Source organism: Pristis pectinata, chromosome 7 (assembly GCF_009764475.1).
Source record: "Pristis pectinata isolate sPriPec2 chromosome 7, sPriPec2.1.pri, whole genome shotgun sequence".
Classification (NCBI taxonomy): domain Eukaryota; kingdom Metazoa; phylum Chordata; class Chondrichthyes; order Rhinopristiformes; family Pristidae; genus Pristis; species Pristis pectinata.
Genome location: NC_067411.1, coordinates 22,389,749 through 22,404,060, shown reverse-complemented (window position 1 = coordinate 22,404,060; position 14,312 = coordinate 22,389,749). Strand labels below are relative to the sequence as shown.

The window sequence follows — 14,312 nt, the reverse complement described above, 5'->3', positions numbered from 1 at the left end:
TTACAGTCTGGAGTACAGACACCAATATGCAAAGCTGACACATTTTTCTTAGAAAAGGAATGATCCTGTGGATGTTGCTTTTCTAGTCTGCTATGTTCCACCACGCAGTTGTGTCCAGCACAGCCATATTTCAGGAGGTTGGTGTGGAGTATAAGTATGTCATGGAGCTGTTGGGCTGAATGGCCTGTCTTCTGCCCGATGGAAGGGGAGGAAGAAGAGAGAATGACCGGGGAGGGAGGGGTCTTTTATTATGTTGGCTGCAGAGAACACTGGAAATGCTCATCCTCAGGCTGTATTAGCAGGGAGAGAAACAAGATTTAACATTTCTGGATCAAGGCCTCTTCTATCAGAACTGGAAAAGTGAGAAGATGATTGTCTTTTAAGTTGTGGAGAAGGAAAAGTGGAGAGAACAGAGGGAATGTCTGTGACAGCATGCAGACCAAAGCTGACGAGGTAACAGTTACCTTAGAACTGCATTCAGTACAAAATGATACAGAAACAATTTGAAATGTAACAGAATTAAACAGGAAGGCAGAGCTGCATCTGTAAGCATCTACCAGAACAATGAATGCATTTCCTCCCTGGTCTTCTTAGGTTTAGTTATATTATTTCCTTTCATGTGAATTTATCAGGTTGATGTTTGATAACTAAAGAAGGCAACACATTTTCTGAATTACAGCAAGGTTGCAGGTCGCACTGATCTGCATAATAACGGACTCAATGGAGTAGGCTTCCAGCCCTAGCTAGAAGGTTGACGAGTAAAACATTAATGGCATTGAACAGGGTCCAAGCAAGGGGACTGACACTGTCCGTGCAGATTGCAGCAACTGTGGCACAGAGCACAGGAGACTCACGAACAGGGGGGCATAGTTACAAGGGTGCAATCATTTAAAACTGAAGTGTGTAGAAATTTCTTCGCAGAGGGTCGTGGATCTCTGGAATTCTCTGCCCCCAGGAGTGAGGCAGTCAGGTCATTAGAAATACAAGGTGGAGTTAGATAAATATTTGAAAGATCAAGGAAATGGTGGCACAGAAGAGTCGTCGAGGCCAACACAGACATAATCAAAAGAGACTGCAGATGCTGGAATCTGGAGCAACAAACAATCAGCTGGAGGAACTCAGCAGGTCAAGCACCATCTGTGTGGGGGGTGGGGAGGAAGGAATTGTTGAAGTTTTGGGTCAAACTCCTGCATTATTTGGAAGATTTACGGAAAATTTAAAGATGTGCGGGGCAGGTTTTTTTTTAAACGCAGGCAGTGGTGGGTGCCTGGACCACGTGCAGATAGAAGGGATTAGATGCCATGCATTTAATTAATTCAGCACAACATCATGGGCCAAAGGGCCTGTTCCTATGCTATACTGTTCTATTTGCTATTTATGAAGAAGCTAGCATTGGTACTTTTCCTCTTATTTCAACAAATTCTAAATCACTTTTTGATCTGCCTGCAGAAATAAAATCTAGTTTGTTAAAAATTTAAAACAGAATTTAGAATATTACATAATGGCTCCATATTAGTGAATATAATACAAAGCCTCAACATTAATTACAGAACATCTATGGCTCCTGTCTGAATAACAATCTTTGCAATTGATTGCCAATGCTAAGTTTACTTGTTCTGATGCACCTACCCACCCACCATGACAAGAAGATATTGTGGGAAGTAACTTATTTTTTGGATATGTCACACTGAAACTTGAAGAATTATTTAAACTCCTCAGTTGGATCAAGAGAAATGCTATTAAACAAAATCAGATGTTTTAAGTAATTGAATGATTAAAATTCATCCATTGTGATGCCGATGGAAATCAGTAATTCGTGATTGCATTTCACACCAGAATACCACAAAAACGTGTGTGAATTAGGTCATTTTAATCAATTTAAATTCCTTAATTTGTACTGATATTTTTGTTGAACAAATGTATATGGCAGTAAAAGTACATTATGTAGTTTATATGCATATTTATGTACAATAGTGCTTTTGCTATTTCCCATCACGCATTAAAAGTACATTTCAGTTCTGCACTCTGTTGATTGATGCTTTAACAATTTCACATGCATATGATGGTAATATCCTATTATCAAGTTTTATGTACATAATTTTCTACTTTCCTAATTGTCACATTACTGTGCTACAAATCTTTATTCAAACATAGTTTAATTCTGCTCTTGAACTCCATAATTTACTGTTTCATTCAGCAATATATTTAATTTTATCTTACTAACAAAAATATAGCAACACCCGGCAAAAGTAGGATTTTAAGCAGAGCTAGGCACTTAAACCTTTACATTTAAATTGACCATTGACAATATGCCAAGTAAATAGTTCCTTGGGCTCTTAAATTAGTGGAGTAAATAGCATTTTTTGGACACATCATGATACAGACAAGTTATTGAAAAAATGTAATCCAAATTCTCTACCTAATTTGTAAAAATAATTATATGAAATTATATTAAAATGCTTGAAAACTAGGACTGTGTCGTACATGTATTGAAACCACATATTTGACACCTGGCAATTAAAATACAGTTAAATTCAACATGATCAAATTATAATTTGGAAGATATTTATGCACAAAATAATTTGCTTACTGAATTTTACTAACAGAACAGTATAAACACTTGTAACTTCACCAAATCTTTCTTATGAAAATCACTGAACACAATTTGGGGAATACATCAGGATATTTCTGCTTTTATAAGTTGTGACAACTCTTCAGTGTTTATTGAACATTTCGGTATGTACATTCATTCTGAGGACTTGTCGTCTGTGCAGTAGTATAAAGTCCTTACAAAAGCTTGTAATTATATCCACAGCTTCGAAATGAACAAAATCACCAAACGGTAGAAACACGCACTGATGGATGACAGAAGTAAGTCATCGATTCTACTCAGGTCCACCACGCTGTAAAAAAAAAGTTAGAGTAAGCATGCCATTCAATGTACTCAAACCATATAAAACTAGTACAAACTAAAACATTCAACTTGATAAATAAATCAATTCCAGTCCCAGTCTGAAATTTTATCCAATCCAAGCACCAATTCAGATAACAGAACACAGGCTGATTGCTAGCGTTACAGGAGGAGCCCAAACAAAAATGACAGGTTTAAAATTGATGTAGATTATTCAAGTCAAATTCAGAGTTAGATCCTGGAACTAGAAGAGCTCAGGTGAGCAGAAAAGGCCAAATTAGTTTGGTCTTTTACTTTGAAAAATTAATTAAACTGCAACATGATTTAACATTGTGAAGCAGAACATAGCCTAAAGGCCAACATAGTCAAGATAACCGGTTTCCCAAAACGTAATACTCCAGCATGTACAAATTGCAAATTATATATAAATAATTGTGCAATGAAGAGAGTCTTAATTATCCTTCTTAGCCAGTTCTATAATAATACTTGTTGATTTTCCCATCAGGTTTATACTGCACACTTATACTGCAAAACTAAAAATTATTAGCTGTTGTGAATTACTTCAGAGACCATTGACATGCAAAGGTCAGATTGTGATGACTGGAGATTAAATTCTGTGATGAAATCAAAGATATAGGTAATGTGGTAGCTTTTGTAAATATTTATTTTCAAGAGCTTGATAAAGTGCCAAATAAGAGAGCCTAGTTGCAAAATGAGGCATTTGTTATTGAAGGGAATGTAGCTGCTTGGATAAAGGAATGGCCAACCAGATTGAAACTAAGTGTAAATGCAGGTTTCTGTTATTATGTTATAGCTTCAGCAGCAGCTTAATCTTCAATTGCATTCTGCTGGTGAGTTGTCCAATGCTTCAGCAGGTTTCTGGAGATAAGACCCAGTTTTCACCATTCAAGGGTAGGGATTAACCCATGATCTCCCCTGCGCACATCAACCATTTTCCAACCATTTTAACTCAATTATGTAGCCCTTATACTGTAGTCAACAGTAAACTGATAATTATCTCATCAAGAATGTGCATTCTCACCTGAATGTACTCCATTTCTTCTTGTGACACTGGTAGTCTTCTGTATTTCTGTGGTAGAGCTCTTACTATTTCTACAGTGTCACGTGTGCCAGGTAATTGGCTAATAGGGGCAGCGGCCGAAGAAAGTGAATTTGTTGTTGTTGGTTGCTGTCTCTGGATTGACACAGACATTGACTTGAGAGCTTCACGCACTAAAAAAGTGAATACAAGAATTAAAAACATTGATGAAACCACCATAAAGCACTTGACTTCTTCCCTGCCACAACATACGATTTATTCAAACTTCAATCTACAAGGACTTGAAGACAGAGCATGCAATGTTGACATTATAGTAAAAAAGCTTGCATGTCAGTCCAATGAAAACTGCATAAAAAGCATGATAAAATAGAAAATCAAAAATCTTGAAACAAAATTTCTGGAAAATTTTTTTAAAATTCAATCGTCTCAGAACAATGTCAAAACTTACAAAAACCTTGTTGGTTTCACAACAAAAGTATTTTGCTTCAATTGAAGCAATTTCAAATTAATGAATTGTTAATTCAAATATGTAATCAATTACATGTGTTTAATCTAGGGAAAACCATACAACTAACCTCTCAAAACTCACGAATTATACTTTATATTATACCACAAGATATAGCTTGATCAAAACTGAAAAAATGTTGCCAGTTTATTACAAGCTAGTTTATTTCTCTTAACTTTATTCAATCTGTGGATAGATAAAATGAGCAATTCAGTCACAGAAAAGCAAAATGCACTCAGGTAATACCAGATGGATATGTTTATTTCCTAATCATTTCTTAGATTTTATATTTGGAACTTAGAACATTAAAAAAACACCAAAATCTCAAAACTATAAGAATGAAAATCATATAGCCATGATTAAGGCTCTGCAATTTTCCAAGAATTAAACAAAATGTGCACATAACTTGTGGAAGTACATCTACATAATAAATGTTGCAGCAGGACATGGAGTTCAAGAGTAATACCTGTAGTTATTAACATGCCCTATCCCTCAATTATTTACCATTTATATTAATGATCTGGCCCTCAATTATTTACTATTTATATTAAGGACCTGCGGATGGACTCACTATGGAGCATCCAGGATGCGGAGAATGTAGTAGACAGTACATTTAGTGAGCTCGTCAATCCATATGTACAGAAAGAAAGAAGATGGGTGACCAACAGGAAGGGCAGTCATGTAGTACAGGAATTCCCTGTAGTCATTCCCTTCTCTAACAAGTATACCATGTTGAACACTGTTGTGGGGGAAGGCCTCCCAGGGGAGAACAGCAGCAACAGCCCAGTTTGTGGCACCACAGTGAACACTGTTATACACAGGGGATGGGGCATGGTGGGGATTGGGAGAGCGATAGGGGTAGGGAATTCTATCGTAGAATGGTAGATAGGAGTTTCAATGACTGCAAAAGAGTCTCCAGGTTGGTACGCTGTCTCTCTGGTGCTAGGGTCGAGGATGTTTCAGCTGTAGGGCATTGTGAAAGGGGAGGGTGAACAACCAGAGGTCATGGTACATGGTACCAATGACATGGATAGGAGAAGGGACAAGGTCCTGTAATACAAGCTTAGAGAGCTAGGTAATCATTTAAAGAGAAGGACGTCAAAAGGTTGTAATCTCTGGATCTTTTCCAATGTTACAAGCTAGTGAGTATAGGAATACAAAGATAGGTCAGATGAATGTGTGGCTGAAGGCATGCTGCAGGAGCATGGGCTTTAGGTTCCTGGATCATTGGGACCATTTCCAGGGAAGATGGCACCTGTACAAGTGGGATGGGTTGCACCTTAACCAGAGTGGGACCAACATCCTTGTTGAGAGGTTTGCCAGCACTGTTGGGGAAGGTTTAAAATGAGTTGGCAAAGCAAGGGAGCTCAGAGTAGTTGTTCAGATGAAGAGGTATAATCACCAAGTAGAAAAATTGTTAATAAGTCCAATAGGCAGAACAAGAGAATAAGTGCACATCAAGGGAATTCAAAGCTAAATTACATACATTTTAATGCAAGGAGTATAACTAGTAAAGTAGATGGACTCAAAGCTTTAATTAACACGGATATTGTTGACATCACTAAGACATGGTTGAAGAACAGGCAGGATTACCAACTCAATATTCCAGGGTATAGAATTTTCAGGCAAGACAGAGGGAGTAAAAGGGGAGGAGGTATTGCACTGTTAAAGATTGCATTACTTCATTATTGAGGGAGGATATCTTAGAAGGCTCCTCAAACAAGGCCATATGGGTAGAGATCAGAAACAAAGAGGGTGATATCACTTTGCTGGAAGTGTATTACAGACCTTTCAACAGTCAACAGGAGAAAGAGAGACAGATATGTAGGCAGATGTCAGAGTGATGCAATAAATAGGGTTATTGTATTGCAAGATTTCAATTTGCCAGCAGCGGAGATGGAGAATGAGGAAAAAGGGATGGCGTCTTTATAAGATACTGAATGAGAGGAGGTGGTGTCAAGGCAGCAGTGGGAGTCATTTTGTCTCCCGAGATGGAGACAGACCTCCAGAAAGTGGAGACATGTCAGAGATGGTCCACACCATGATGCTGGAGGAACTCAGCAGGCTAAGCAGCATCTGTGCACAAAAGCAGGCTGTCAACATTTTGGGTCAGGACCCTTCTTCATTACTGTAGATAAGAAAAGGGGATGCCCAATATATAGGAGGGAAAAGGGAGAGGAGTGATAGGTAGACAAAAGAGGGGAGACGAGGTGGGCACAACGTAGTGATAGGTAGATGCGGGTGAGAGATAGTGATAGGCAGGCGCAGGGGACAAGGGGAGAGCAGATCCACCAGGGGTGGGTCAAAGGTAAGGAGAGAGAGAAAAAGGGGGTAGAGAGGCTAGGAAAAGGAAGAAAAGAAGCATGCTTGGTTGGGGGGGGGGGGATAAATGTGGAGATTACTTAAAGTGGGAGAATTCAATGTTCATGCTATTAGGCTGAAAGGTTCCTTTTATCCACCTATCACTGCTCTGCTTTTCCCTCGTATATATTGGGCTTCCCCTTTTCCTATCTTCAGACATGAAGGAGGGTCCTGACCCAAAACATTGACCGCCTGCTTTTCTCCACGGATGCTGCCTGGCCTGCTGAGTTCCTCCAGCATCATCGTGTTTTTCATCTAGATTCCAGCATCTGCAGTCCTTTGTTTCTCTTTCTCAGAGATGGTCCAAGTGAATTTGAGGGCGAAATGGAAGTTCATAGTGAAGTTGATAAAATTGACAAGTTCCACACAAGTGTAGAAGACAAGACCAATGAAGTCATCAATGTAACAGAGAAAGGGTTAGAGGGTGGTGCCAGAGCAGGTTTGGAACATGGACTGTTCCATGTAGTCAACAAAAGGATAAGCGTAGCTAGGGCCCAGGCTAGTGCCCACGGCTACATCTTTGATTTGTAGAAAGTAAGAAATGGTGTACTTGACTGGCTCACTACCAACAACTAAGATGCTTCACAATTGAAGTGGAAGATGGAGATGGCAATGTAATATTCAATAGTCCTGTGGTAATGGGACAAAGATGGATGCAATGAGTTGGACCAGGACTAAACTATTCTCAGCATTTAAGAAGTGTCAAGATGAGCACTTGAATCATTTAGGCATTGAAGGCTATGGACCAAGTGCTGGGAGATGGGATTAAAATGGAAGGTTGCCCACTGGTCGACATGGACAAGTTGGGCCGAATGGCCTGTTTCCATGCTATACATTTCTCTGACTATGACCTGGTGAAATGTAAGGTATCCAAGTTTGTGGATGACACAAAAGTAGGTGGAAGGACATGTTGTGAAGAGAATATTGTGACCTGCAATGGGATATATATAGGTTTAGTGAGCTAAAAACTTGGAAAATGGAGTTCAGTGTGGGAAAATGTGAAGTCATACATTTCAGTAGGAGGAATCAAAAGACATTATTATTTAAATGGAGAGAGACTGCAAATGAACTGAATGCAGAGAGATCTAGGTGATCTAGTGCATGAATCCCAAAATGTTAGTAGGTGGGTTCAGAAAGTAGTTAAGAAAGTAAATGGCATTTTCACCTTATTGCAAAACGTTCAGAGTTTAAAAATAGGGAGGGTTTGTTACAACTGTACAGGGTGTGAGGCCATACCAGGAGTAGTGCACATAATTTTGGTCCCCTTACTTTATAAAAAAGGAAACAATAGCATTGGAGACGGTCCAAAGCAGAGTGCCTAGACATTTGGATCTGTATTCTTCAGAGTTTGCAAGAATAAGGGGTGACCTTATTGAGACATACAAGAGCTTGAGGAGAAAAGGCTGAATGTTTTCACTAGTGGGAGAGTGTTGAATGAGGAGACATAGTTACAAGATAAGGGATCAGTCAGTTAAAAGAGGTGTGTAGTAGTTTCTTTTTGGAGAGAGTAGTTAACCTCTGGAATTCTCTACCCCAGAGGGTTGTGGAGGCTGGATGATTAGAAGTAGGTAGGTGGAGGTAGATAAATTGTTGAAAGATCAGGGGATTGAGGGCCATGGGGAACTGGCACAGAAGAGGAGTTGAAGCCGGCACAGATCAACCATAATCATACTGAATGGCAGGGCAGGCTTGAGGAGCCAGTTGGACTACTCCTGCTCCTATTTTCTTGTGTTCTTGCAGTCCTTAGGTTATGTCTGTTTAACTGGTTAGTTTCAATAAATAGCTGTTCTACTGCAACCTGGAATATCGTTACATGTAATGATAAATAAAGAGGAGACACAAGAGACTGCATGTACTGTAATCTGGAGCAAAAAACAAATGAAATTCTGGAGAAACTCAGTCCAGATGAAGGGTCTTGACCTAAATCGTCAACTGTCCATTTCTCTCCACAGATGTTGCCTGACCTGCTGAGTTCCTCCAGCAGTTTGATTTTTGCTCATCATTTTTAATACATTATAAAATCTTCATACTCCAAACCTAAAACTTCCACCGTCCACCCTTGCTCAGTTTATTTGTTGGTCAAAGCCTCATTTGCACTTTTGTTAGTTGTATACTCGTGAAATCCCCTTGAACATAAAATTAAAACCCAACCAGACCACAGCCAAACCAAATCTATTCTTGATACCTGATTGGACTATTGCCATCCAGAATTCTATATTGACCTGCAACACAAGACAATCATGGGAGCATGCACTGCAGGGCTCTGTACGGCTTGTGTTAGGAGAGAATTAAATTTTTCAGAAATATTTGATTCCTTCTTGATATGTGCAAAAGTGTGTAACACAGAATGGTGGTTGCAAGACCAAATGGTGTCAGCTTGGAACATGGTAACGTTTTGAGAATGTACAGGAGTACACAGCCTTGAGATTAGATAATAGTGAAAACATGTTCTTCTGCAAAACATGCTGTCTCCGTTTTTAAGTTATGTGCCTAGGCTGAAGGTCATGAGGGATAAGAAGGTGCAGACTGGTATCACAAGTAAATGGAAAAGTACTAGGGTAGAGGTTTTGAAAGGTATTCAAAGGGGCTATTTCTTTGTGCAAAGGAGGAATCTCGCCTTGGGCTCGGGCCATGCTAACTGGTTGCAACTCCAGCCTAAGGAACAGACTGACACAAGGCAGAGAGAAGGCTGCAGAAGAGGCTGCCAGACACCTGGGGTTCCCTCCGGCATTGTATCAGATCAGTTGATAAGTATATTTTCCTTCTGTATTTTATTGAAGTTATGAGTAGTTGTTATATAATTCTAATAAAGTAGTTTTTATAACCTTTAACACGTGTATAGTGCCTCCTTTGTTTCCGAATACCTCTTGTGCTGAATGAGGAAAGAACAAGGAACGAGTTTCAAAATATTTCATTACGTGCTGCTGCTAGCTTACTTTGTTACAGTGTATTCATTTCAAAAGACCTAAACATAATACATTTATTCAAAGAGAGACAGCCTGGCCCAATCTGACCTGAGCCCAATTTTCCAAGCTTGACTCAGACTAAACCAACACATCTGGTTGGGTTTCATTGGGTTCAGTTCAAGTAGCTCTAATTGTAATACTCCCCTGGAAAGCATTCTATCTTCCACCCTCTAAGACTGAGGTCATCCAATGCCCTGCTCCTAATTCACCACCTTTGACTTGCACTGGCTCCCATACTACCAACAACTTGATTATTAATATCTTCACACATGTTCAAATCCCTTCAACATCTACCAGACTTAAAACTTTCTGAAAGTTCAGTGTTCCTCCATCTCTGGCCTCATGCACAGTCCTGACATTCTCTGACCTGTCCTTGAACTTCAGCCACACAAACCACAAGCTCTGGTATTCTCTCCCTAAACCACTCCAGCTCTCTCAAAGACATGCTAATATTCCCTCCTTTGGCTTGGTGTCAATTTTTTTTTCCCCTGTTTGGTTATAAGGCCCTGAAATGCCTTGGGACACTTTCCATTGTTAAGAGTAGTAGGTAAATGCTGATTTTATTGAATTACACTTACCATTAGGTTGAGGGGAGGCCTTTCTGTCTGGGAATTTAATTAATCGTTGATGTGGTTTCACAATCTGCAAAGAAATTTTAAAAAGAAAAATTTACAAATTTTCCTAGTCACTCTAGCTGTTCAGTCCTCAGAAGAGCTCCAACAAACATTTAGAACTTCCCCTCGCTGAAGCATGTTAAGACATTTTATTTGGAGGATTAATGAAAACCAGAATTAATGCAGATATTTTGAATAGAATTCTTGGAAGGAAATATTTTGAGATGTATGCAAATACAAATATTGATTTTGATACCCCCACTACAAATATTATCTTAGACATGATGATATGCAATATCTCATGATTTACCAATATAGACTTTTTAGGTTTTGAATAGGATTCAGACACTACTGATAGCTTTTAATCCTAGTCACTAAAGTCCTTTTTTTAAAATTGATGTTGACAGTTGAGAATTTAGTTTGGAAATCACAAATTTGTAAAATGATGTTCTATTTTCCAACAAGAAGGTCAGGAGACCACACTTGGAGCATCGTGTGCAGTTCTGGTTGCCCAGCTATAGGAAGGATGTCATTAAGATGAAAAGGGTGCAGAAAAGATTCAAGGATGTTACCGAGACTGGAGCACTTGAGTTATGAGAGGCTGGAAAGGCTGAGACTTTTTTCCTTGGAGTGTAGGAGGCTGAGGGGCAACTTATAAAGGTATATGAAATCATGAGGGGCTTAGATAAGGTGGATGGTCACAGTCATTTTCCCAGGGTAGGAGAGTCTAAAACTAAAGGTTATAGATTTAAGATGAGAGGGGAAAGATTTAAAAGGGACCCAAGGGGATTTTCTTTTCATGCAGAGGTTGGTAGGTATATGAAAAGAGCTGCCAGAGGAAGCTGTAGATGCAGGTACGATTACAATGTTTAAAAGACATCTAGACAGGTACATGAATAGAAATGGTTTAGAGGATTACAGGCCAATTCAGGCAAATGGGACTAGCTCAAATAGATGTCTTTGTTAGCATGGACAAGTCGGGCTGAAGGGGCTGTTTCCATGCGGTATGACTCTATGCCTCTACGACATGTTCAGATAACTATATACCTGTACCTCTAGGTCTTCCTGTTCTGCAACACTCTCCAGGGCCTTACCATTTACTGTGCAAGTCCTGCCCCGATTTAACTGAGCAAAATGCAACACCTCGCACTCATCCAAATGAAATTCCATCTGCCATTCCTTGTCCCAATTCTCCAGTTCATCTAGATCCTATTGTAATCTTAGATAACCTTCTTCACTGTCCACTACACTGCCAATTTTGGTATCTTCTGCAAACTTACTAACCATATTATTGACATTGTCATCCAAATCGTTAATATAGATAGTACAAGAGTGGACTCAGTATGGATCCCGTGGCACATCACTTGTCACAGACCTTCAATCTGAATAACAACCCTCCAATAGTCCTATGACTCCTTTCACTAAGCCAATTTTGTATCTAATTGGCTAGCTCACTGTTTTGTACAGCTGCAACATGACATCTCAACTCTTATACTCAGTCCCTCAGCCTATGAAAGCAAACATAACAAATGTCTTCTTCACTATCCTATCTACCTGTGTCACTATTTTCAAGAAGCTACGGACATGCAGCTCAAAGTATCTCAGTACGTCAATGCTCAGTGAAAGGTGCAGTTTGGTCTCCCCAAAACCTGATGTGCTTTCAGTGCAAAGTGCAATCCACAAACGGATGTTGCGTACTGGCACAAACAAAGGTGTTCTGGGATATACTAAAGGTTTATGAACTACCGCAAAGGCTATATGGGAAAAGCCGCTTTAGGATCCTTCTGTCACTGCATATTGAGGGGCTGGACTTTATGTAAAAACCTCTCAAATTCAGAGAAGAAATTGTTGACATAATGTAACTCTTGTAATGTAATGTAATGATATGCTAGGTACAATGAATAATGATAAATGAATATTCCATATTTTATATTAGCAAATCTTTTGAATAAAGTATATTTTTGGGAAAAAAATATATTGGAAGCTTTGAGAACATCCTTAAATCTTTTGTTCTCTCTATATGGTAATCTCTTCCCATAACAGAACTCAGAATAGAGTATTTCTTTTGGCTGTCTGATGTTAGAAATCCAAAATAACATGCCTGCTCTACAGAGCTGACTGGGTACAATAAGAGCCTCATTGCTCAGGATGTTAGCCTGGGAGAGGTCACTGACATTGGTTCACTTATCCTTCCAGTAGATTTGGAGTATTATGTAGAGAACTCAGTATATCAGTATCCTAAATCATACTTGTTTAGATAGTGGAACCACAGTTCAAGGGGGCATGTACCATCACTATATATTGTTAACATTCTAATCACTTCAACAAAATTTAGTTCTGGGTTTTACTTGTGAGTTAGAAGCTATAACTGGTGCAAACCTTATAATTCCAATGTTACCTATCTACAGTGCTATAAGAAATGGCCCAAAACATCTACATGCTGTCTACTAAAAATGTTCCTAATATCAGGGAAGGAGGAGATTTAAGGCTGGGTATAAATCCAAAAAGACAAGTTTGTTGCTTGAAATTCAGAAGCTAACTTTCTGTAGCAGAATTGACAAGCCAGTATCTAGGCCACAAAATGGTGCTGACTGGCCAGAACGACTGCTCCAAGAAATAAGTTGGTTACTAAGATTGGAGCTTTTGTTTTATTTGGCTGTGGTTACCTAGGTTCAGCAGTAGCACTCTTGCCTCCAAATCATGAATTCAAATCCCAGTATGGGAGATTGACCACATAATCTAGTAATGTCTCAATGCATCAAAGAAGTGGTGGAATATCACAGGAGCTGCAATTTAAAGAGATGTTAAACTAAGATGGTCAAACATTTCAGATGTTTGTAACTGATCCGATGGCCTTATTCAAAAATCAGTAGTAGAAATTGGGACCACGCTGCATTAAAATTACGTAAAACAAAAAATGCTACAGAACAGCGGGGGTCAGGCAGCATCTGTGGAAAGAGAAACGATTAATGTTTCAGGTCTGAGAACCTGCAGGGTTTCGAACCGAAATGTCAACAATTCCTTTCTTCCCACAGATGCTGCTCGACCTACCGAGTTCCCTCCAGCAGATTGTTTGTTGCTCTGTAATATTTTGCTTTTATTCCAGTAATCGTCAGCTTTCAAAAATACCATTAAAGCACTGGAGCAGGATAATGCAAGCCCGTCTCTATTAATTTGCATCGCACTGAGACTGTGACTGTGACTGGAGTAACTTGCGACCGATTGACGATGTGCCCAGCAGGCCCGGGACACTCGGGCGTCCTTCAGTTAATTCAGGTCAATGACACTTGCTGCTGCAACCCACGCTCTCTCCTCCCTCTCTGAGGCCTCGGAGAGCGCCGGGCCAGCGGAGCAGCCGACGGACCTCCCACAACGAGCGCGTCCCATCACACTGCCGACAGTCGCCTACCCTGCAAGGACAAACTCAAGGAAAGTGGTGCGCTGGACCCGAACGCCCGCTGCTTCATTCCAGGATCACCAACAGTCGTATCTTCCTTCTCCATGGACCAATGACAGCCAGAACTTGAAGACGACAACAGCGGGAGGAGCAGCGCCTTCTACACTTACCTGAACACTCCGACTAACGGCAGCCATCTTAGATCCCCAGCTGTTCCCCATGGCGACGCTGGTCAGCATTTACTTCCGGATACAGGCTGAGCGGATCGGTCACGTGGGTAGGCTGCGAAGGCGGAAGTCGGTCAGAACACGGGGCGTGTATCAATGTTGCAGCCAGATTCTCATGGGAGCGCTGGGTCAGAGTGAGTGAGTTCTCACGTCAACCGAGCACCCTGTTGTCGGGTGGACACAGTCCCAGTTTCATCAGCATCATGTGCAGTTAGGGTTTGGAGGTATTCACACAACCCAGCGCAAGTGAAGTCTGACCACATGACGTCCG

The 14,312-nt window shown here is 40.1% G+C and overlaps 1 protein-coding gene across 4 annotated transcripts; it reads right to left on the bottom strand.

Moving 5' to 3' along the window:
- Window positions 1–1,860: 1,860 nt before the first annotated feature.
- mrps36 (mitochondrial ribosomal protein S36) lies at window positions 1,861–14,170 on the bottom strand. Of its 4 annotated transcripts, none has more exons than XR_007956698.1 (5): window positions 13,985–14,170; window positions 10,382–10,445; window positions 9,663–9,709; window positions 3,954–4,144; window positions 1,861–2,903 (listed from the first exon to the last, which is right to left on the bottom strand). XR_007956698.1 is itself a non-coding variant. In XM_052020475.1 (4 exons), exons 1-4 carry the CDS (start codon window positions 14,051–14,053, stop codon window positions 2,886–2,888), a joined length of 342 nt encoding a protein of 113 aa, XP_051876435.1. In that variant the 5' UTR covers window positions 14,054–14,090; the 3' UTR covers window positions 1,861–2,885. The 4 variants fall into 4 exon arrangements, 2 of the variants coding, with proteins under 2 accessions (XP_051876435.1, XP_051876434.1); XR_007956697.1 differs by lacking the exon at window positions 13,985–14,170 and adding an exon at window positions 13,469–13,963; XM_052020475.1 differs by lacking the exon at window positions 9,663–9,709 and having other exon boundaries at window positions 13,985–14,090.
- Window positions 14,171–14,312: the final 142 nt, after the last annotated feature.

Bases quoted from the DNA above. Each gene is read 5' to 3' on its own strand.
- mrps36 (XM_052020474.1), bottom strand. From the start codon at position 13,597: ATGCAAATTAATAGAGACGGGCTTGCATTATCCTGCTCCAGTGCTTTA. The intron at 10,446-13,468 runs GTAGGTCGAGCA...ATTTCTTTGCAG, and splicing joins AATCTGCTGGAGGGAACTCG to ATTGTGAAACCACATCAACG. The intron at 4,145-10,381 runs GTAAGTGTAATT...TCACTTTTTTAG, and splicing joins GGCCTCCCCTCAACCTAATG to TGCGTGAAGCTCTCAAGTCA.